Genomic DNA, 23,955 nt, shown 5'->3' with positions numbered 1-23,955 from the left:
TAATCATAACTGCATCTACATCTTGGGAAGCGTTGGATGGATTCCCATCTAAATTTTCCACTCTCTCTGACCTGTAGGCGCTCAGGAGGAAAAATCCTGACTTCTGTTCTCTCAGTTTTCATTTCTAATTGTCAGACCTTGCCAGGCCCACCTTTAAAATATATGTGAAGCCAGGTATAGTGGCACATACCAGCCACCTCAGAGGCAGGAGAATCAGGAATTCTAGGCCAGCCTGGGCTACACAGTGACTTCCAGACTAGTGATAGATAATACATGGCAAGATCCTGTCTCAAAACCTCATATAATGCAGGATGGATTTTTACGTTGCTGAGTTCAATGTTAGCAGGTCTCCTTAAGCTTCCCAGATCAGGTAAGAAGCTTTGCTGTGGCTTCCTAGCTTCTGATCTGTCCTGGCCAACAATGTGATTCCACAAAGGACAGAAATCTTGCTGCTGTTCTGTTTGAAACACCTCTGGTTGTCGTCATCTCAATGAAAAAAAAAGACAAGATTCTGTACAAAAGGCCTACACCGAGCTCTGAGTTTTCTGGTCCCCGCTGCCTCTGTCCTGTCTTCTGGTGTGATCCTTTACCATCTAGGCCCAGAGCTCTAACCATGGACTACTCCTGTTTCGGAAGGCACGGCTGCAGGCCTCTGTGCTTTCTCTACCCTGTCCTATTTGTCCGTCCACAGATGTGCACACGACTGCCCGGCCTCCCGGGCTTCAGGCTCCCTCAGCCTCCTGTTTAAAATCCCCTGGGAGGGCGGGACGGCTCAACAGGTGGAAGCAGCTGCTGCCAGGCCTGAGGACCCAAGTTCAATCCTGGGACCCACACATGGTAGGAGGAGAAAACAGGCTCCTTCAAGTTTTTCTCTGACCTCCAAAGTATGCTATGTAATAAAAAAAACCTAAAAAACTGCACCCACTACCCTTTAAACCTTGCATTCCCCACATTTCTCTTCTCAATTGTTCCATGACACAGTTGTTTGATAAGTGGTATACTCTACTCCAGGATTTATTTACTGCTGCTCAGCACATGACCTAGTTAAGTGACAGGCACTTGGAACTTGATGAGCTGCTGTGAACCACACATGGACTGTGTTACTGGATGTTAGTGACCATCAACACACTTGTCTCTTCTTTCAGTGACACCTACATCCTTGCTCTTTCTCATCACTTTGCTGTTGGACACTTTCTTCTTTTAGTCACACATGGGCATTTCCTATGAATTAGGCCTTAAGAAAATCTCTGATTTTCTCCATTTTGCTCAACAGTAAATAAAGTCCATTACCTGAAAGCAAGCTGCTAAGTCTCCGTGGGGCAGCCCACGTAACGCAAATGTAAACTCTGCTCTCTCTAGAAGCCACAGCTCTCCTGCCTCCTCTATTATGGAGGATACTATCTACGCTAAGTCCTGGCCAATAGTAACTGAATGCTCACTGAGCCAGATGTCCTGCGGGACAAGGTACAATTCTTCAAGTCCACCTTGCAATCCAGTGCCTTGTGCAAGATCACAGAGCTGTGGAACAGCAGAGCTGACATTTGGAGCCAGGCAGCTCCAAAGTTCATGTTTTCAGCCATTGCCCTCCTCACCCCAAGCACGCATGTCAACCACTCAGCAATTCTCCACAGAGATGCTCACTACTGTGGCTATCATGCTCACTGAACCACAGGGCACACTAACACGACCTATATTCCCCTCTGACAAGCTCAAAAGAAAATGACTCTTTGGGAAAGGTTTGGAAGGTTTCTTTGGAAAGGTTTCTGCTTCTGCTGCTCCGAACACTCAGCTGGAGGTCCATTTCAGAGAGAAGATGTCTTCTGCGTTGTCTTGACACAGCTGCACCTGTCTCATCCTCTAGCCTGTTTCTTTTTAAATTTTATTTTAATCTTATGTGTATGGGTGTTTTGCCTACATGTATGTCTATGAACCATATGCGCTTGGTGTTCTCAGAGGCCAGAAGTGGTTGGATCCCCTAAGATTAGAGTGACAGATGCTTATGAAGTGCTGGGTGGTGGTGGGAACACAATCTGGGTTCTTAGCAAGAACAGCCAGGGTTCTTAAACACCGACCCATCTCTGCAGCTCTGATTCCATCTATTTCTATTGTTACGAAGTCTCAGTTCCTTACACACAGGATTTAGAAAACTGTCACAAGGTGGAGTGTTGTAAAAAAATTAACTATGTAAAGGTGTGTTACATTTGTTTATGCTGCATTTGTTTAACGATGTAAAGATGTGTTGCTTTGCCTGCTTAAGGTACCTGACTGGTTGGTCTAATAAAGCTGAATGGCCAATAGGCAGGCAGTAGAGGAATAGGTGGGGCTGTCAGACAGAGAGAATAAGTAGGAAGAGAAATCTAGGCTGGGGGTGGGGGAAGAATGAGGGAGAAAGAGAGGGAGATGCCTGGGGTCAGGCACCCAGACACACAGTAGGACATACAGAATATAAGAAAGGTAAAAAGCCCCAAGGCAAAATGTAGATGGAGAAACAGGTAAATTTAAGTTATCAGAGCTAGTGGGACAAGCACAAGCCTCCATGTCATGATTTGGGTGCTTGTCGGTGACCCAAAAGAAAGCCTGCTACAGTGGAGTTCAACAAACCTGTCTGACTGGAGCTAACAGGAGATCAAGTGCAGCTAGCCTGCCTGGCACACAGAAGGTAGAAGACTCTACTCAGAACCACCCCACCCCGCAGAGATAGTCCAGCTCTTGTTAAATACCACTTTCTTGACACCCTTCCTTTGTTTACACACTTAAAATGGGCAGAAATGAAAACTAAGTCCCCGATCTCAGTTCTCCCAACAAACATTGTCCACCCCGTCCAAACACTGAAATCACACTCCAATCAGGCTTGTTTACTCTTTTTGGAAGTGAATGTTTATTTCATTTCACAACTGAAATCCTTTCAAATACCAGCCAGGTTTCTTCCATTTTCCATCTCTCTCCTCCCTTAAAACTTCACATCATTCTTAAGTCTAAACTTTAAAACCTTAATGGAGAATGCATCCTCACTGAGGACACCCCGTGCATGCACTGGACAGGATTTCCTGGAGGAGAGAGCTTTCTACTGCTTCTCTTACCTCGCACGGGACAGCGTGGAAGGGAGATGCTCACTGCAGGCCTATGAACGCCTGGCTTTGCATAATCAATCAACACACATTTCCATTCTGCACTCTCTTATTCAATGGTTAGTCTCAGGTGCCTTGATGTTGCTTGACAGCCAATCTCTGTCCTTTGTGACCTGATTTCCAACTCGTACCTAACAGTGCCCAGCACTCCACCCACCCCGGTCATCTCTGCCCTCACCTGGTCTTCTCTTCTCCTTGGTCATCAGCTGCTGGACTTTCCTTTGCTCTTCTTGTTCTTCTATTTTGGCCTCTTTGTGAATCTGTTCGATAGTTTTTGGCCCCTGATCTGCTCTCCGGGACACCCAATTACACTATGAAAGTAGCAAAAAGGTTACCAGTCAAGTAATGCAGAATTTTACCAAAAGGGCCAGGAATCTGGCTTGGTGCATGGCCCTGTGTTTGGTCCTTGACACCACATAAGAACAATAATTTTCCAAATACAAATATATTAAAAGCCTATACTTTTGTTAGCTGTATACACCTTTAATCTCAGCACTCCGGAGGCAGAGGAAGGTGAATCTCTGGGCGTTCGAGGCCAGCTTGATCTGCAGATCAAGTTTCAGGATGGCCAGGGCTACACCAGAGAAACCTGTATTGACACCCCACACACACACACAAAAAACCCACCACCATCACACACAGACACACACACACACACACACTCCCGCAAAAAAAAAAAAAAAAAAAAAAGCCTATAGCAAGTCTATAGCTTTCCATCACGGGAACCAAAGGAAGCAAATACAATACCTACAAAATGGAGAATTATGCTAGTTTCTCAGCTGCTCATAGATGACGTGTGCTCTAGGAACTCTAGCTAAAAAATGATGGACTCTAGCATTGTGTGCAGTGCACATTCCGACAATAAAAGTCAGAGGATACAGGTGCCGGTACAGCCGTCTTTCGTGTCTACCTGGAAGAGGATTCCCCAGGACCATGTATGACATGAGGGTTCATACCCAGTTTAGAGGATTCTGAGTCAAAGGTGAAAGAAATCATTTTTATTCCTTCAATAACATGAAGGTACCTGACCTACAATGGCCACACACACACACACACACACACACACACACACCCCAACCCAGTAAGCAGCAACCCCCACAGCCTCTGCTCCAGTTCCTGACACCAGACTCTGGCCCTGACTTCCTGGATGATCAACTACACTGTGCAACTGTAAGCAGAAATAACGCTCTTCTCCCCAGGTTACTTCTGGCCATGGTGTTTATTGAAACGATAGAAACCTAACATACCAGCCTGAGGTCTATCACATCCTGAAGCATGAATCGAATCCTGGATGAAGTTTTTCTTTCTTTGACAATTTTCTCCATCTGGTTAAAGTACTGGTCCATACGTGGCTGCAATACATAAAACCACCAAGATTTCTGGCTGAGAAATTCAATTTTCTTTTCTTCATGTACTTTTGTTTTAGTTTTATTATAAAGGGTCTCACTCTGCAGCCCAGGGTGCCTTAAATTTGTGATCCTCCTGCCTTAGTCTCCTGAATGCTGGGATTACAGATGTGTACCATCATACTAAGGTACCAAGTAAGTTTTTAAGCGATTTAAGAATAACATCTTGCCAGGCTGTGGTGGCGCACACCTTTAACCCCAGTACTTGGGAGGCAGACACAGGCAGATCTCTGAGTTCAAGGCCAGCCAGGGCTACATAGTGAGACCGTCTCTATGGTGATATTTTATTTGTACTGAAATATGATTTTATTTGTATGTTAATAAATAAAGTAGCTTGGGGGTCAGAGCTAATAGTAAGCCATAGCAGAAGCCAGGCGGTGGTGGCATACACCTTTAATCCACATGACAGACAGATCTCTGTGCGTTCGAGGATACAGCCAGCATGGAGACACATGCATTTAATCTCAATACCAACCATAGAAGACCTGGAGGTCTGTACAGACAGACAGTGACAAGGAGGTCATTTGGTTGGGTTTACAACCAATGAGAAGGCAGAAAAGAAAGTCTATAAAAAAGACAGAGACACAGGAAGGAGGTCTCTTGTGGAGGGAAGGACAGGAGTGGCAGTGAAGGGTAAGGTTTTTAGTGCTTAGCTATTACTCTGACCTCTTGGCTTTCATCTCTGCATTGGCTCTGTGTTTCTTATTTAACAAGACGGTTACATCTACACGTCTCAAAACAAGAAATAAAGAGACTTGGGGCGGCATGGTGATGCACACATGCCATCCCAGGGGCTCAGTCAGCCTGGGATAGACAGTGAGAAACAAACAATCCTACTAGTTCTTCTTGCCTTTCATTTTCAGGCCTGGGGCGGCATTTCTTAGCCCATTTCTGCTTCCAATCTATGAAATGGTTAGGGGAAAAAGACAAGGACCAAACAAGCTAGGGAATCTACACACTGACCTGAATATAATTAGGGACCCCCTCACCTTAGATCTAAAGCAATGAGGCAAGGAGAAGGGCGCGAGGAGCAAACACACAGGTTGCCACTGGGCAGGTGAACTGTTGTGACAGCCCATCTCCGTACTTGACTGAGAGCTGCCCGCAGCCTTTGCTGGGGCCTTACCTTTGCTTTCTCAAAGTCCAGGTCTTTGCCAATGGTGGTGAGCAGGCGACACAGGCACTCCAGGGACTCTTCATCATGGTTCTTCAGCAGCTTCACCACACAGTCATGCATGATGGCCTCTGTCAGCATTTTGAGTTTAAAGAGTTCTCCAATAAACTTGATGTTGCCGATGGATCTCCGCCGGGCTTTGTCCTTGGCTTCTTCCAGTTCATCATGAAGCCTTGTCCTTTCCTCTGGCTGTTGTGTAAAAAGGGGTGAGAGCATCTAAGACTTGGGGCCTTATGCTTTCTCGAACTCAAATCCTCTTTAGGGCTCTGACACAGGACAATGAAAGCAAAAAAGAACTACATGTGGAAGTGTGCATTCATCAAGATCTGTGGAACCCAGCAACCTCTCTATAGCCCGAGGTCAGGCTGACTTCTGGTGTGGAACTGAGCACCCCAGACATTTGGCAATTAAATTCTCTGTCTCTTTCTGTCTGCCTATCTGTCTATCCCTCCCTCCCTCCCTCCCTCTCTCTCTCTCTTTTGTGCACCGGCAACAACGGGTCCCTTCACAGGTGTCCTAGCTGGCTGTGCGACAACTGACAGTACTTGATGTGAAGTCCTTACAGCACTGGCAGCTTCCAGTTCTTTCTGCTTTTTCTCAAAGACATCATCATCTGCTTTATCTTTTTCAAACTCCTTCTGGCAGCGATTTAGCAGCAGCTTCCGGAAATTCACCGTGTTACCAGGTTTCTCCGCCATGGGTACCTTCAGCTGCATTGAGGGAGGAAAGTATAAAGGCAGCTATATTAATTAATGCAGACAGACACATGGGTAAGCATTCTGAAAAACGTAGCTTCAGTTATTTCCACGGTGCAGTGAAAAGCTGTTCTTGATTCTTAGGCAGAAAAGATACACACCCTCATGTACACCTTCTGTCTTTTGTTAATATGGAATCTGTTACCCTGCATATAGCTAGACTCTGAAACTGGGGAGGGTGGTCTCTGCTTCAACCTTGTTTATTATTATTGTATTACATGAAGTGCATGTGTGTGCGCCCATGAAGGACTCTCACTCACCACATGGGTTACCAGGATCAAATTCAGTTTGTCAAGGTTGTGCACAAACACCTTATCCTCTAAACCATCTCACCAACCTTTTATGTCCTGATAGGATCTCATGCAACCGAGGTGGCCTTGGCTTCTGATCCTCTGGATGTACCTTCCGAGGGCTTGAACTACAGGAGTGCCCCACCATGCAGGTATTTATACAGTGATGGGGTAGGAGTTTGTGAATACCAAGTACCCTACCACCTGAGCCACACTCAAAGACCCTAGTTTAAAAAACAACAACCAAACGATTTAAACAATATTGGCTTAAAGGAACAAAAAGAAATAACAAAGTAAGGGAGAATTTCAGGGCCACAGTAAAACCTGGGGAAGGCTAGGGCTTTTAGACTATTGCCCTAACTTTTCCCAGAAGGATGCCCTCACACTGGACCATACTTACCATGACTATCAATATGCAGGAGGGTGTTTATTTTTCATTCATTTTTCTTTTAGAGACAAGCAGACTTGTTGCCTAAACTATTCTTGAAGTACAATCCTCCCAATTCAACCTCTAGAAGCATGGACACCCAGAACACCCAGCCTTCGTAGGTGGCAAAAGACGAAAGTGTTATCAAGCTTGGCCTACAATTAGCCATTTTAGATATTTCTTGACACACAAAGACCAGAGTGGAAGGCTAGCCCACACGGAGGCAAGCACTGAGGGTTTCCAGCTACACCCAGTAATGACTGCTTCTAGCACCTTCAATGGCTCCCTCCTATCCCACACATCACCTGTGCCCGAACAGAAAACTGTAGCATCCATTCCATTAAAGTATGAAATTCTCCTGAGCAGTTACTGTGCAATATGCAAAAGGGTTTTTCTGAGCTCACAAAGTAGATCCAACAGTTCTGAAATTAACACAGTGCCCAGGCTGAGTGGGTGAAAAAGTTTTTTGTTTTTTTTCAAACAGGATGTCACCAGCTTAGGCAGCCTGAAGCTCATTACAGAATCCAAGCGGCCTCAAATCTGGACTCCTGTTGCCTCTGCCACCTCAGTGCTGGGGTCACAGGCGCGGGTCACCGGTCTATCGTCTCCTTAGTTTGTCTGTAGTAGGGATGAAAGCACTAGGCAAGTACCTGATACCAGGCTCAGTTTTATTTATGTTTGAAATAGCATCTTCTGTAATTCAGGCTGTCTTGAACTCACTATAAAGTCAAGATGACTGTGAACTCCCAATCCTCCTGCCTCCACCTCTGCCTCCCAAGTGTTGGCATCAGACATGCTGGCATCAAGATTAATTGAAAGAGTTAATCTAACACTAGCTGGTAGAGCACCAGAGGACAGAGCCCTGCTCACCGTAGAACACTGGAGGATAGAGCCGTGTGCTCACTGTAGAGCACCGGAGGATAGAGCCGTGCTCACCGTAGAGCACCGGATGATAGAGCTGTGTGCTCACCGTAGAGCACCGGAGGATAGAGCCGTGCTCACCGTAGAGCACCGGATGATAGAGCTGTGTGCTCACCGTAGAGCACCAGAGGACAGAGCCGTGCTCACCGTAGAGCACCGGAGGATAGAGCTGTGTGCTCACCGTAGAGCACCGGATGATAGAGCCGTGCTCACTGTAGAGCACCGGAGGATAGAGCCGTGCTCACCGTAGAGCACCGGATGATAGAGCTGTGTGCTCACCGTAGAGCACTGGAGGATAGAGCTGTGTGCTCACCGTAGAGCACTGGAGGATAGAGCTGTGTGCTCACTGTAGAGCACCGGTGGATAGAGCTGTGTGCTCACCGTAGAGCACTGGAGGATAGAGCCGTGCTCACTGTAGAGCACCGGATGATAGAGCCGTGCTCATTGTAGAGCACCGGAGGATAGAGCCGTGTGCTCACTGTAGAGCACCGGAGGATAGAGCCGTGCTCACCGTAGAGCACCGGAGGATAGAGGCGTGTGCTCACCGTAGAGCACCGGAGGATAGAGCCGTGCTCACTGTAGAGCACCGGAGGATAGAGCCGTGCTCACTGTAGAGCACCGGAGGATAGAGCCGTGCTCACTGTAGAGCACTGGAGGATAGAGGCGTGTGCTCACCGTAGAGCACCGGAGGATAGAGCCGTGCTCACTGTAGAGCACTAGTCAAGTGCTCCCTCTGATGCAGACATACATGCTTGACTGGAGAGAAGACATCTTGTCTCTAGAAGGACAAAGTTCCAAGACTGATAGGGCTGTTCGACAATTATGGTGCTCAAACAGAACTGAAAAGGAAGGGCAGCTGGGTGCCGAATTCACGACAGTCAGCGCTATTTCAGAACATACAGAGGCTGTGCTGGGCCATTACCCAGCAACCATCTTCCAGAAAGCACACACTGGCCTGAGAAAATGTACGTGGACGGCATCTCTAGATGCTGGCAGGGGGGGGATGAGGAAGATCCTGGTGAGAAGGTCAATCTAGTTCAGTACTGGAGGCTCAGGTTGTATCAATTAACAAAGAATAAAAAAGCAGGGCTGGGGACACTGGTCAGCGGTTAAGAGCACTTGCTGTTCTTCAGAAAGACCAGAGTTAAGTTCCCAGCACACACATCACGCCATTCACAACTGCCTCTAACCACAGGCGATATGACAACCTCTTCTAGCCTCCCAGGCACACACACAGGTGTATGCACACACTTTTTCCTGATTCATAGTCTTAAGGAACTTGTAGATCTGGGTCAGTTTTCATGTTTGTTTTTTTTTCCCTTTGAAATGAACAAATCTGGTTGTGGTGCTCATACACAGTCACAAAGTGACTTAGTGACAGTGAGTAGTGGGAAAATCACGAGATGGCTGATGGAGTAAGCACTCGACTGGCCCCATCCTGCCTCTGTCGCATCCCGTTTCCCTTTCCACAACTTTCTCTGGCAGTTAGAAGACTGTCTAAGCAGGAATTTTATGCTTATAGTGTTTTGAAATTTTATTCAGTTGCTATTCTTTGAAGAAAAAAAAACCTAGTTATTTATTAACGTGTTTGTTGTTTATATGTATTTTATGGGTTGAATTAAATGTCTGTGGACAATTTAAGAAAAGGAAGTTATTTATTTTTGTGCTTTTTATTGTTGAGATAGGCTCTTACTCTGTCTCCTAGGTTGGCCTAGCACTCATTCTCCTGAGTAGGGGGATTGAAGGTATGAGCTACTATGTCCAGCAAGAGAGGAAATAATCAGATTTTAAACATTTTTGGTGACAACAATCTTTTCATTTCCGGAGACTAGAATTAGAACAGTTAATTTAGTTTTAAATTTAGTTCATGTTAAAGTTAGCATCTGCTCTAGTTCTATAAGATGACACTCCAGAATAAAATTGTTGCCTAGGACATAATTCTACATTACTTACTTAAACCTTCCTCAGTCTTCCCCGGGTTGGAGGAAATCGTAAGCCTATGTATGCCCATTTCAATCGAGTCCATACACTCCCCAGCGGTGGGGACAGATATTACTTTAGCCAACTTTCTTTTTAATCACTGAGGACACCACACATGAGCACTAGCAATATATCCTCCCCTTTCCATTGCCCCGTGACACTCTTCGAAGAAAGTGTAGCAAGTGGAGAGTATCCCTCTCGGCGGGTCTGCTTTTACAGCTTCCTCCCCTCTTACCGTTACCAGGCATCGACACATGTTTGCATAGGCCACGGAGAAGCTGGGCTCATCAATAGCCTTCTCAAAGACCAGGTCGATGACTCCTTTCAGCCGCTCCTCGGTGTCCACAGTAAGTCCTGACACTTGCTTCATTAGCTGGTTGAACATCTGTGGTGTTAGTTTATTTAAGATACTCCGAACTTTTCTGAAAAGTTCCTGGGAGGGTTAAAATAAACAGAGCATTAACTAGTCTTACATATATCCATGTTAACAATGAAGGCCAACTCCTACCACCCGCTTTTGGTTACTGAGCATTTTAGGAAGGAATGACTTCAGTCACTTAAAGGTCAGGAAAGTCATCTGCAGTTTTGATTCTTTGTCCTGATGGCCCCAGGAATTCCACCTGGGGTTCCCAGTACCCTATACAGGCTCAGCCGTAAAACAGCCGCCTCTGCATTTCTCAGACCCCAAGACAAGGTGCATGTAAAACTTGAAAACAGTTGATGTGACCTTTGAATCACTACTGTTTTTAGAAATTTATTCCTAATTGGGGTTAAGTAAAAAGATTTTAATTAAAAAAAAAAAAAAACTTTAAATAATATAGAAATGAGCCAGGCGGTGGTGGCGCATGCCTTTAATCCCAGCATTTGGGAAACAGAGGCAGGCGGATCTCTGAGGCCAGCCTGGTCTACAGAGTGAGTTCCAGTACAGGCTCCAAAGCTACACAGAGAAACCTTGTCTTTGCTTAGAGCCAGGAAGGGTAGTGTGCGCCTTTAATTCTAGAACTTGGGAGGCAGAAGCTGGAGGGTATCTGACTCACTGTTGATGTAATTTAAGTTTCTGCCAAAGTTATCTACAATTTAATTCAAATCCTAATCTATGAAGGCTTTCCATGTTTTCTTTTGGAGTTAATAAAGGAGTTAATTCTATACTACACATGTAAAGACAAAAAAAAAACAAAACAAAAGTAAACACTCCAAATGGGTTCATTTCTCAGCATCCACATGGCAGCTCACAACTCTATTACTCCAGTTTCAGAGGATCTGATGCCCTAGAAATTTCTAGCCTCTGGTAGGACAAAGCACATATGGTACACAGACAAATACGCAGGCAAAGAGCTCTGTCCTCAGGTGACAGACTGATCATCAGCATAACTAAAACAAAACATCATGGTTCTGCATCAAAGTAGCCAGCCTGGGATACGTAGCCAGTTCCAGGATAGCCAAGGCTATGTACAGAGACCTTGTCTCAAAACGTAGACAAAAAAGCTGAGATGCAGGCTCAGCAGGCCAAGGGGCTTGGCTCTAAGCCTGAGGAACCGAGTCCGCTCCTCTGGGACTCACATGGTGGAAGGACAGAACCAATACACAGACAAATCGATGTTTGAAAAAGTTGGGATGGGAAATCAGTGCTTCAGGCAGATTAATATGGAGGAAGCAGTGGCAGGTATAGGAAAATCAGAGGAAAAGGAGAAAGAGATTAAGGAAGAGATAACTAAAAAATAGTCGCCTCTAACTTCTAGATTAGAAATCAATGCCTGGCAAAGGTTACAGTGACAAGCTGTCTGGCTCAGGAGAGGATACAGCTGCTTCGTCACTAAGAGGGTGTTAAAGGGAAGCAAGCACTCGCTGGGTCACATTCATGAAGGGCTGTAATAGAGCAAGACAAGGGACAGGAGAGGGAGGGGCAGAAAGGGAAGTGACGTGATCACATTCAAAGTAGAGGACATGGATGAAAATGTCATAATGAAACCCATTACGTACAATAAATAATGTTAATAAAAAAAACTAAAACGGAGAAAAGCAAGCCTCCTATGAACACAGTGTGAGCCACAGAAAAGGACACAGCAATTTCTTCCTTCTATCTTTGCTGTATTGGGGTTCAGGCTACAGCCTTGCCCAGGCTAGGTAAGCCTCGACAAGAGTGACATTTTAGGTCCACCAATAAAGAATAAACAGACTGTCATTCATGAGCCTTACAGAACAATGCCATTAGAAAAAAGGGATACAAAGCCAGGTGTGGGGGCTAGCAGTTTTACTGAGGCAGGATCTCTGTGAACTGGAGCCAGCCAGGGCCCTGTCTCCAACAAAACAAAACCTTTCCACATGCTGACGAGGCAGAACTTACAGAGGAAGGCTCGAGCTCACAGAGTACAGGTGCAGCCCCCTCACCTGCGTTTTAATGCTTTCGGGGTCGTCGGCAAGGCTGTCCCGCTTCTGGCTAGGCTTCCAGGCGTTCTCCGCCTTCCTCAAGTGCACATCTTCTTTGACAGAGACGGTGATGATCTTTCTGGGCTCCCTTCTCTGGCCAGGCTGAGACCTCCGGGGTCCAACATTCAACAACTAGGACAAGAACATTACATCCATTCAGGGAATCCAGAACAGCCTGTGTCTGCAGGGCTGCTCAAGCCTCATGTTCACAACAAACCTTCTAGATGAAAAGACCAGGTATTATGTGTTCAAGTTAGAAATAATCTTAAGGTATCAGGAGGAAGAAAAATGGTCTCTGAATGTCATCACTACATCTCTACCTCTTAAAGGGCCAAAAGGATCCCAAAATGGTGTCTGATAAGCTACCATTCCCACCCAGGAAGCCTGGAGTCAAGAGAAGCTGCGCTGTGCAGGCCATGGGGCTGTATCACGGCTGCGGCAAGGACGGGTTACTTCCTACTCCACGAGCATTCACAGGAGCAGCCCCCAGTTACACATCTGCCCCAAACACTATCTGTCTAAAAGAGAAAAAAAAAAAGAAAAGAAAATAAAGAAAAAGGCCAGGCAGTGGTGGCACACACCTTTAATCCCAGCACTCTGTTGGCAAAGGCAGGCAGATCTTTGTGGGTTCAAGGCCAGTCTGATCTATACAGTGCGTTCCAGGACAGCCAGGAGTAACCCTGCCTTGAAAAGCCCTCCCCCCCAAAAAAAAGGGAAAGAGGAAACTATTTGTGTCAGTTGTGGTCGCGCATACCCACACACCTGTCATCCCAGCACATTGGACAGAAGACAGAAATGTCAGCCTGGGCTACATAGTAAGTACTAGGACAGCCTGAGCTAAGGATGAGATTCTGTGTCAAAAATCAATTAATTAGGTATAATTCTAAAACCATAAAGAAATCCATACAAAAGCTGAATTTGTGAACTTTAAGGGTAAAATTTAAATACAACTTTATCATTAAATTCTGTGACACCCACTTTAAAGGCAGACCATTGGATTACCTTATTTTATTAATTCGATGGCAGCTCTCTGTCCCTGTGCTACCACACTACATGAAGCACTGATGATGTAATGGTCATCAAATTAAGTATTGTTAGTGCAAGAGGTCAAGCTGTGCAGGGCTGGTGAGATGGCTCAGCAGTTAGGAATGTTTACTGGATGCCAGGCAGTGGTGGTGCAAACCTATAGTCCCAGCACTTGAGGGAGAGAAGGAGGATCTCTGCAAGTTCAAGGTCAGCCTGGTCTGCAGAATGAGTTCCAGGACAGCCAGGGCTACATGGTGAGACCTTGTCTCAAAAAAAAAAAAAAGGTGTTTGTTGGCAGACCCAGCCTCTGAGATGCGCAGCTCACTACTGTTTCAAATTCCAATCAGGAGAGACCTGACGCCCTATTCGTGCTGCCTTGGCGCTCTACTCAGGTGCACAGACACAAACAATGAACACACAAACCATTTTAAAAGGGGTGGCGAGTTGTTAAAAGCACCTACTGCTTTTGCAGAGGACTGGAGTTCAGTTCCCAGAACCCATGACAAAGCTTACAAATGCCTGGAACTCCAGTTCCATGGCTGCCTTCTGGCCTCTGCAGGTACTGCAGAAACCCACACAAAAAGACACGTGTTTTTTAAATTCTAAAAAAAAGTTTTAAAAGCTGTATTTTGTATGTAAAACTAGCAGCAGCTACCTTAAATGTTTGAAATCAGTTTCCTTTCTTGTTTTTTTTACCTTTTCCCCCCTTTGAAACAATCTATGTAGCCAAGACTGGCCTTGTACTCACAGAGATCCATCTGCCTCAGCTGGAATTCAATGTGTGTGCCCTTTCTTGGGACACAGGCAGGGTCGCCTGCTGTTCAGAGTGTCTGAACTGGCTCCAGGTCTGCTCCTGTATGACCGGGCTCACAGGGGAGCACACCACAGCCAGCATGACTTTTCACGAGTAAGCATGAAATGGGCACTAAGCTCTGCCAGTGCCACACACTGACAACCTACATTTTCTTCTGATAAACCATTCAGATGCTGTAAATGTGGCCAATAGATCTTAAGAGGGAAGAAAAGAAGCTTGCCTAAGACAAACCACAACTGTATCTCACTTAGTAACTCAATGTTGCCCTTTTAGATACATAGAGAACTCTGGGAAAGAAAACTATGGACTAAATTGCCATGTTTCATAGAAAAGGAGTGTCCAGGTTACCTATGGTCCTAGGGTAGGCTGATAAGCTTAGAAGCATTTCCAACTAAATGCTCTGAGCCATCTCTTACACCAACCGTCAATCAGGCATTAGAAATGGTAGTGCTGAGTGGGCTCAGGACAAAAGTTCAAATCCCTATTAATATTGTCAGACATGTCCAGTAAGGACACAGATGGAGAGATGGCTCAGTGGTTAAGAGCACCAACTGCTCTTCAGAGGACCTGGGTTCAACTACTAGCACCCACATGCCAGCTCACAACTAACTGTAACTCCAGTTTGAGGGGACCGCACACCCATGGCAAGACACCAATGCACAAAAAAACTCAACCAAACAAAAAAGCTCTAACAAACAAAAGACAATGTGGTTTAACGGAGAGACACTAAAGACTTGGGAGAATTCCATCAGGGACAGTTGCTGAACCAGGCTCGAAGGACACTTACTTAGAAATGAATCTTCTTCATAGGCTCTAGGCCAAACAGCTCTGTTAAGACATTCACTTAGCCAAACACTGTCTGGATTTTATGATCCAGGTGACGTTCCTGAGGCAGACTATGTGGGTAAGTACCTTTTTCAGAGCTGAATATAACTCAAGAACAATGATATTTTGAGATGCTTAATTTAACCCAAACTTGGATATAAAAACACATTAGAGCAAATCCACTTGAGTAAAATGAAATTACATAAAAATCATGTAGAAGTCGTGGAATGAGGGACTGAGAAGATGGATCAGGTATTAAAGTGCGGGCAGCACAAGATGAGGACTGGAGTTCAGAATCCTCAGCATCCATGTAAATAAAAGACAGGCATGCACACAGGCAACAGTGCACATCTGTAATCTCAGTGATGGTGGGTCAGGGCCGAGACAGGTGATCCTGGATCCGGTGTAGCTGAAACAGCAAGCCCTGGGTTCCACAAAAGACCCCATCTCAAACAATAAGGTCAATTGTGATAGAGGAAGACACCAGATAAGGGTCTCTGGTCTGCCCAAGGACACACCCCCCTGCACATATGCACCATACACACATAAAGGTAGTCATTTACAAAGAATACTGCAAACACCAGTGAGTACACCTGGAGGCTATAACGGCAACATCTCTTCACCGGCTTCAGTTCCAGAGGAAAAAGTCACCTGTGTTAAAAGGGTCTATGAGGCAAACTGACTACTGAACTTCTGTGAATGTAGAAAGCTGAATGTCACAGGTCCCAAGCCAAACTGTCCTGGGCTATCTTTAGCTCCATTAGTAAGCCATTCGTTGTCCACCTGTGTTTGACCTACCATCCTTGTGACCATCAGGGAATTCTTTTTTTATTTTTTTAAAAAATTTATTTATTTATTTATTTATTTATTTATTTATTTATTTATTTATTTATTTATTATGCATACATTGTTCTGCCTCTATGTACGCCTGCAGAGTAGAAGAGAGCACCAGATCTCATTACAGATGGTTATGAGCCGTGATGTGGGTGCTGGGAATTGAACTCAGGACCTCTGAAAGAACAGCCAGTGCTCTTAAGCTCTGAGCCACCTCTCCAGCCCCATCAGGGAATTCTTTAGGCATGTGCTAACAAACCACTAGCTTCTAATAACTCAGGGGACAAGAATGTCATTAGACAGCTGTGAGGCCAAGATTTTCCTGCTTGGTCATAACCCCTTAACCTAAAATCACCAGCAGTGTATTTGAAGAGTGACATTCTTTTGTTGTCAGTACAAAAAGTCACAGAACTGCCACCAAGTTAGAATATGGTATTTCAATCTGTTTCCTTGGGCTCTAGAATAAACAACTGTTTACTTCGAGATGAGAGCTGTAGTTTGCACTGCCACGATAAATTACCCAATTCAAAGCACTTACTTTAAGAACACAGAATATTCTTTAAAAACAGTACCAAAGAGTGAATGACTTAAACCCCACCCACCTGTGGGGTGACAGTGGCGCACGCTTTTAATCCCAGCACTCGGGAGGCAGAGCCAGGTGGATCTCTGTGAGATAGAGGCCAGCTTGGTCTACAGAGCGAGACCCAGGACAGGCATCAAAACTACACAGAGAAATCCTGTCTCAAAAAACCAAACCAAACCAAACCAAACCAAACCAAAACACCCCAACCAAAAACCCCACCCACCTACCCACATACATTTGAATGCCCACACCCACACATGGAATCCTGTGCCATGGTTATTACAGACTGAAAATGAGGTGCTGGAGTGACAGGTGAGCACCATCATGTCTACACCCAGCTTTTCACAGGAGTTCCGTTCTGGGGACTGAACTCAGGTCCTCAGGCTAGTGGCAAGTACTTTGTCACCTCTCAATTCATTTTCTATTTGTAGTATTCTACAAGATAGAGATTGTTCCCAACTCACATGGCTTCCTCTGGTTCAACTATTGGAAACAATGAATGACAAGCTGGCAATAAAAACTGAGAAGGTATTCTGCAAGGAGATACCTTGATTTGTACCATTCATGAGTGACTTGTGAACAACACTGAGCAAAATGGGAGGAACACAGGTGTTTTCATCCAGAGAATAACCAATGAGCCCCACCCTCTACAAAGCAGTGAGCAAGCAGAGCCTGCAGAATCTGGCACAGTGTGGTGCCCAGTGCAGACCCACTGGTGATGCCACTTCCTCCTCTGAAAAGCCTAGCACTGTATATATGGCAACCTGTAGGTTACCAATACTACACTATACTACACTTCCATGGATGACATCTGCCTAAATTTCGACTTCACGGCCTATAGTAAGTAAGAGCCAAAAAAAAACAAACAAACAAAAACAAAAAACCAACAACACACTACAATACCATAGACATGTCTAATATATATATATATATAATGGACTGGAGAGATGGCTCAGCAGTTAAGGGTACTGGCTACTCTTCCAGAGGTCCTGAGTTCAATTCCCAGCAACCACATGGTAGCTCACAGACATCTATAATGAGATCTGGTGCCCTCTTCTGGTGTGCAGGCAGACATGCTGGCAGAACACTGTATACATAGTAAACACATAAATCTTAAAAAAGTGATTATAAAAAGATCCAGCACACCCTACAGGTCAGCTCTTTGGGGCTAGAGAGGCCTCTCCAGTGGAGTGCAGCCTGGGGCTGTGCTCAGATCGAGAACTGCAATCCATGCCCGCACTTTGTAAATCTGTACGAACAAAGTCAGAGAGGATTAGCTGGCTGCCAAGGGAATCTCTAGAACACCATGAGGCTCAGCATCCTACCAAGGCTGGTGCTATCGCTAAAGCATGTGCAGGTCACATCAACAGGACACAGAAACAAGGGCCAGACCAAGTTAGTGCAGGAAAAATGACGCAGACGTGCATTGGGCATTTGCTTTAATATTCACATAGACATTACGGAGGGTCGTCTTTGCCTCTTCTACTTCTTCATCACGGGACTCAGCATACAAAAGCCACTCCCTGTCCTCAGACAGGATGTCTACCACAGCTTCCTAACTGACTGGGTTGTTGTAGGGAACAAGCACTTACAGGCACGCCTCTTCCACCAGGCGTCTGCCTTCCAAAATCTGCAAAGGCTGGGGTGAAGTCGGGTCCGCGAGGCAAAACGCGAGGGTCCAGGGTTCGCATCGGCAATCGGGGCTGGTTGATCTGCATGCATGAAGAAGCACAGAAAAGCTTAAAGCACACATGTCCCGGCGCATTCAGTGCCAGCGATGCTGTGAGCTGACGAGGAAAACCCTGATTCTCCACCAGAGAAACTAGCTCCTGGAGCACAGATGGCAGTGACTGTCCCGGGAGGACTAGGATTAGACGTGTGGGGCGAGTGCTTTCCCCATTGCCCAACCCCACGCCCTTACTCTCTGTACTTAATAAACAAGCTCCGACGTTAATAATTTTCATTGTGCACCATATAAACCAAATGTAAAGAGGAAGGCTGGAGAGATGGTTCAGTGGTTAGAACACTTGCTGCTCTTACAGAAGACTGAAGTTTAGTTTCCAGTACCTACATACATGGCAGTTCACAACATCTATAACTCCAGGCCTAGGGGATCTGACATCCTCTTCTTGCCTTTATGGACACTAGACACATATGTGATACACACACATGCATGCTGGGAAATACCCACACACATAAAGTAATAAATAATACCAAAAAAGTCAAAAGAGGAGGGATGTCTATCTCTATGCAAATGACTAGGAACTTTAATCACTTGAATTAACTATTGGGAAAATTTTGATATATACAATATCTGAATTAAGACTCCTGCCACTGAAGTTTCATCTTGTAAATATCTCCTTCTTGGGTTTCCGACCCCTCCTTGTTGCTACTCTATAATCAAAGTTTAGAATCTGAGCTCACGAATGCAGCCTTGCCTCCTCCAACTCACAGGAAGTTTATCACTAGAAGCAAGCCACAATAAACAGACACATTAATACATTTTAAAAATCAACACTCAGGGCTAGGGAGTAGGCTCAGCAGTTGAGAGCACGTACTCTGGCAGGGGACCAGGGTTCAGTTCCCAGCACCCTCACGTTGTGGCTCACGACTATCCTCAACTCCAGATCCAGGGGATCTGACACTCTCTTCTGACCTCCTTGGGCATTGGAAACATACATGCAAGCGAAATACTCATACACATAAAATAAATTTTAAAAGAAACAACAAAAAAAAAGTCAGAACTGAAATAAGGGCCTAAACATGACTTTCAATACACTAAAAATGATAATAACTTGGGACACCTAGTTCTCAAGCATTCCATGTCATATGTGGATGCTTGTGACCTAACAGTCCCTAAGAACTGCTCATACTGCGCCTGTGTGCACTAACACTCAGACCACCTGGCTTCCCCTGAGCACGCAGCTTACCTTGTCGAGAACCACGTCGCTGATGGGAGGCAGGCCCTCTGGTTTTTGGATACAGGGAGGCATGTACTGGAAGTCCAGCAGGAACTCCCTGTCATATTGCTTCTTGCCTTCTGTATCCGCAGGCTTCCAGGACTCTAAAGAGCAGCATAAGCAGAAACCATTTATCCAAACCTGTTTCAACAGCTCCTCAAGGAAACAAAGGAGCCAACTCAAAAAGTCAACACAGGACGACAGTTTAAAGAATGAACACTCTAAAGCAGCCTTGGCTCTTTCAGAACTGGGAAACCACTAAGTATAAAGACAATCTGAGGCAAGGGGAGCAAGCACTTTCTACGTGTCCTCCTAAGAACCTCTGGCCAGGCTCATGAGGACACACAATAGTGCTTACTAAATAAAGCTCAAGCCAGGAAGACTGCGGAAACAAGGAATTGGACAAGACTTTAGCTTTCTGGAAAATAAGGCTGGAGTGTGGTTGCTCACATGTAAATGTTACTTCAGAGGGGAAAAAAAAGACACAAAGCAAAAACAATTTACTTCAGACCATGAAAATCCAGCCAACTAGATAGATGATTTTCATCTTCGTCTTCAGTTTAATTTGAAGAAAGCTGAGGGTGCCCACACCCTTCCTCTAAAACACCCTGACTCCCGGGGCCCTCTGAAGCTCAGCCTTCAGAGTGCTGGGGTTACAGTGTGAACCACCAGGACTATCTTAGTTCTGATCTTTAATATGAAATTTGAATTAGTATTTTGCCATAGGCATTTGCCTCTCTATTTGCATTATATCAACTGTTTAACCTAACTCTTGTTAAAAAAAAAAAATCAGTTAAAAAATTTAATTATGTATATATGTATGTTTCTGTGTGGGTTTGTACACATGAGAACAATGCCTGCAGAGGCCAGAAGAGAGAATGGGATCCCGTGGAGTTGGAGTTGCAGGCAGTTGTGAGCTGTTTGAAAGTTGAGGCCAGGAACTGAACTCTGGTCTACTGCATGATCAGGATGTGCTTTTAAGGGTGGAGCCATTTCCAGATCTTCCAGATCCTTGGCCTTACCTTTATTATAACATTAGAGAAATTCTATGTTAACTTTTATTGGACACTAACTCTCTTTCTCTCCTTCCCTTTTTTTTTTTTTTTCTTTGACAAAACTCACTGAAATCAAGCCCCAGTCTGCAGTAGTGGTGGAGGCGCATGTCTTTAATCCCAGGCAGAGGCAGGCGTATCTACAAATTGGTCTACAGAATGAGTTCCAGGACAGCCAGGGCTACACAGAGTAATCCTGTCTTAAAAACAAAATAACAAAAACAAACAAACAAACAAACAAACAAACAAACAAAAAAATCAAGCCCCAGATCAGGTCAGTGTAGCAGGCTAGACCCTTTGTTCTTGTCATTCCTACCCTAAGAGACTATAAATCCACAAATATCTCTAGATGCTATGAAGATATTTTCAAACTAGGTCTGTTTTACATAACTATATTTAATTGAAAGTGGTAAGTTATCAGGATCTAGGGTTTAAACCACTCATCCCCAACCTTTACTGCTGGATTACAAGGTCAAAGGCAATCGGATAGCTGGACCCTGTAACTGGGCAAAGACCACACTGTCTGCACATCATCACTCTCTTAAGAAGAGAAGGCTGGTGGTCACCATCAGTGTTTAGTAATCTGGTACAAGACTAGATTGCCAAAACCGAGCTAAAACACTACTCCTGAAGTTTAAAAAAGAAGTTTTTAGACAAATTTATTTTAGTTTAATAGTTGCAAAATTCTATGTGCAGTAAGAATGTTAATACTACGATTTCAAAAAGCCCACCCACAGGAGTGCAGTGGTAATCGCAGGTCTCCTGGAGGCTGAGGCATGAGGACTGCAAATCAAGGTCAGCCTGGGATAGAGTGAGCGCTGCTGTAGCCTGGGATAGTGAGCACTGCTGTAGCCTGGGATAGTGAGCGCTGCAGTAGCCTGGGATAGAGTGAGCGCTGGAGTAGCCTGGGATAGAGTGAGCGCTGCTGTAGCCTGGGATAGAGTGAGCGCTGCTGTAGCCTGGGATAGAGTGAGCGCTGCTGTAGCCTGGGATAGAGTGAGCGCTGCAGTAGCCTGGGCAACATCATGGGAGACTGTCTCAAAAGTGAAAAGTAAAACAGGGCTGTAACGCAGCTCAGTGGCAGAACAGTTCCCTAGCATTAAAATTTCACTAAAAATTAAAAAATTAGTTCTTCAAGGTGGGAAGTAGAGGCTAGCGGGTTCCAAATATTCCTGAGCACACAAATGTCAGAGGGCCTAGAGGAAGTAAGAGGAAGAAGCTGGGGTAGACAGGAGCAAGGTGCATCGTCTACGTTTATGAATGGTCCAGAGTGCCAGGCCAGGAGGGCAGACGGTGCCCACAGTCCATCGCTGGGGAGCCGAGGTGGGAGGACGGACACAAGTTCAAGGACAACTGCGCTACAGTGAGATCCTGGATCAAATCAATGAAGGAACAAGGACTTAGAAAGATAAACCCAATGGGACTGAGTTGTTCATGGCTGCACTTGGTCTTATGACAGAAAACCACAGTGACATTTTTCATTTATTTTGCTTTATAATATTACTGCTTATTGCTCTGTAATTAATTTCACAGCTTGTAAAGGAGTTAAATGCAGCAGTTTGAAACATCCTGGCCTGGGCTATCTCCAAGTCTCAAATTTTTACATTCTAACTCTGCAACTTTACTTTGCACTGGCAAAGAAAGAAAGTTTTCATCAATCCCAAACTTCCCATCCAGGAAGCCACCTCTCCACAGGTCGACAGCAAGGCCCTCCCTCCATAAGACCCCACAGCAATCACGGCTTACAGAACGACAGGGGTGGGGTTGGTTACTGGGGTGCTGAGGACAGAGCCAGCCCTCCGTGAGGCCAGGTCAGGGCTTGAATGCATCCATGGTGTCCAGATGTGAGTGAGACCCTCCAGGGCTCACCAGCCCAACGCTTCAGCACCTCCTTGCTGTAAGGTGTGCATTCCACCTGAATACTTCAGTCACTAAGAGTGAGTTCGGTCAGGGGAAAACAGAACAAAACATCCGAATCTCAAGTGTGGGGACACCTACCTTCAGGGCACTGGCTACAACTATAACACCCCTTCAGATCAAAGACAAAAGCTTCATCTTACTGAACTGTGACAACCTGCTTTGCAGATCCCCACTGTCTCCTATTCTGGGGCAGTAAAGGTTTGGATAGGACTCCAGATCTACTAGTAGTCACTGACCGCCATCTTGGGCTAAGGTATCTGTCCTGTAAATCTTCCTCTATGATGAGCTTCTGTCATCAGTGAATCTCTGTGGAGACATTTCCTTAAGACTGCACAGGAGGAAAGGGACAGACCCAGGGAGTCAGAGGCCCACGTACCTGCTTTAAATGGGAACGTGGTCCCGTCCCCAGAACTATCAGTAGAGCCTGAGTGGGCATCGCCTCCTTCGCCCTCAGAAATACTCTCCGCGCCATTGCGCAGAGGCTCAGCTTCTTCGCCATTTTCTTCCCCAGCCTTCACTCTTTTCAGGGCAGAGGGGTCTCTCTCAAAGGGAGACCCTTGGCTCTTCTCTTGCTCAGGTTCAAGTGCTCTGTCAGCTGGAAGCTCTTCTTCAGCTTTAGGCTAGAGTGCAAGTTAACACAGAAGTCACATTACAATATCTATAAGAAAGGCCGACACCTACCATCAAAACAAAGGATACAAACCCCAAACTCCACAGGAGACATGCCACTCAACCTGAGTGTCTGTGCTCCGCACACAGCACGAGAACCACCTCACCACCTACCACATGACACAGACAATTCAGACAGCTGCTGAAATGCTTCAACCTGGGACTAATCAAGGCTAAATGTAGCCAAGGTTAGTGTAAAAGAACTGCTAATTTTTTTTTTTCCTTTCCTTTTTTGAGACAGGGTTTCTCTGTGTGTGGTACTAGCTGTTCTTGGGACTCACTATGTAGACTAGGCTGGAACTCAAGCATCTGCCTGCCTTTGCCTCCCAAGGGCTAGGACTAACGGTGTGAGCCACCACACCCAGCTAAGAACTGCTAGTTCTTAAAAGCTGATGGCCGTGAAGGCGCCCTACTCAGAAATCTAAGCAGGTATGTTCCTCTTGCCACCACAGCTCATCACAAATCGAGAGACAATGGAGGGCAGAGGCTCCTGCACACCTCTAGCTTTGAAACAGAGGTTTAAGGAATTAAAGAATTGAAGTCGTGAACCAGGAGGATCTCTGTGAATTTGAGGACAGCCTGGTCTACAGAGCAAGTTCTGGGACATGACCAAGCTACACAGAGAAACTCTGTCTCAAAAAAAAACAATAAAGAAAAGAATTAAAGTCTTATAAAGATAATCGTATTCTGCTTTACAAGGAGGCCACAGGTTAAAAAACTACTTAACTTGTAAGAATCCGAGACAATGCATGAAGAACACACAC

General features: G+C 45.4%; 1 protein-coding gene across 41 annotated transcripts in view; it reads right to left on the bottom strand.

Moving 5' to 3' along the window:
* The window catches only part of Eif4g3 (eukaryotic translation initiation factor 4 gamma 3), a 233,953-nt gene that overhangs the window by 32,416 nt on the left and 177,582 nt on the right, over nt 1-23,955 (bottom strand). For 40 of the 41 annotated variants that reach the window (XM_076565487.1, XM_076565500.1, XM_076565490.1 and 37 more), the window contains 9 exons: nt 22,899-23,142; nt 19,521-19,654; nt 18,183-18,302; nt 12,470-12,640; nt 10,317-10,514; nt 6,272-6,418; nt 5,661-5,897; nt 4,376-4,480; nt 3,307-3,439 (listed from right to left, as the gene is read on the bottom strand). In XM_076565487.1, the coding sequence (XP_076421602.1) occupies nt 3,307-3,439; nt 4,376-4,480; nt 5,661-5,897; nt 6,272-6,418; nt 10,317-10,514; nt 12,470-12,640; nt 18,183-18,302; nt 19,521-19,654; nt 22,899-23,142 (1,489 nt within the window). Of the gene's footprint in view, nt 1-3,306; nt 3,440-4,375; nt 4,481-5,660; nt 5,898-6,271; nt 6,419-10,316; nt 10,515-12,469; nt 12,641-18,182; nt 18,303-19,520; nt 19,655-22,898; nt 23,143-23,955 lie in introns of those variants that run through there. The other variant, XR_013049417.1, reaches the window with a different exon arrangement.

The sequence above is a fragment of the Peromyscus maniculatus genome, chromosome 2 (assembly GCF_049852395.1).
Source record: "Peromyscus maniculatus bairdii isolate BWxNUB_F1_BW_parent chromosome 2, HU_Pman_BW_mat_3.1, whole genome shotgun sequence".
In the NCBI taxonomy this organism is placed as follows: domain Eukaryota; kingdom Metazoa; phylum Chordata; class Mammalia; order Rodentia; family Cricetidae; genus Peromyscus; species Peromyscus maniculatus.
The sequence above is the reverse complement of the archived record's forward strand: the minus strand, read 5'-3'. Positions and strand labels throughout refer to the sequence as shown.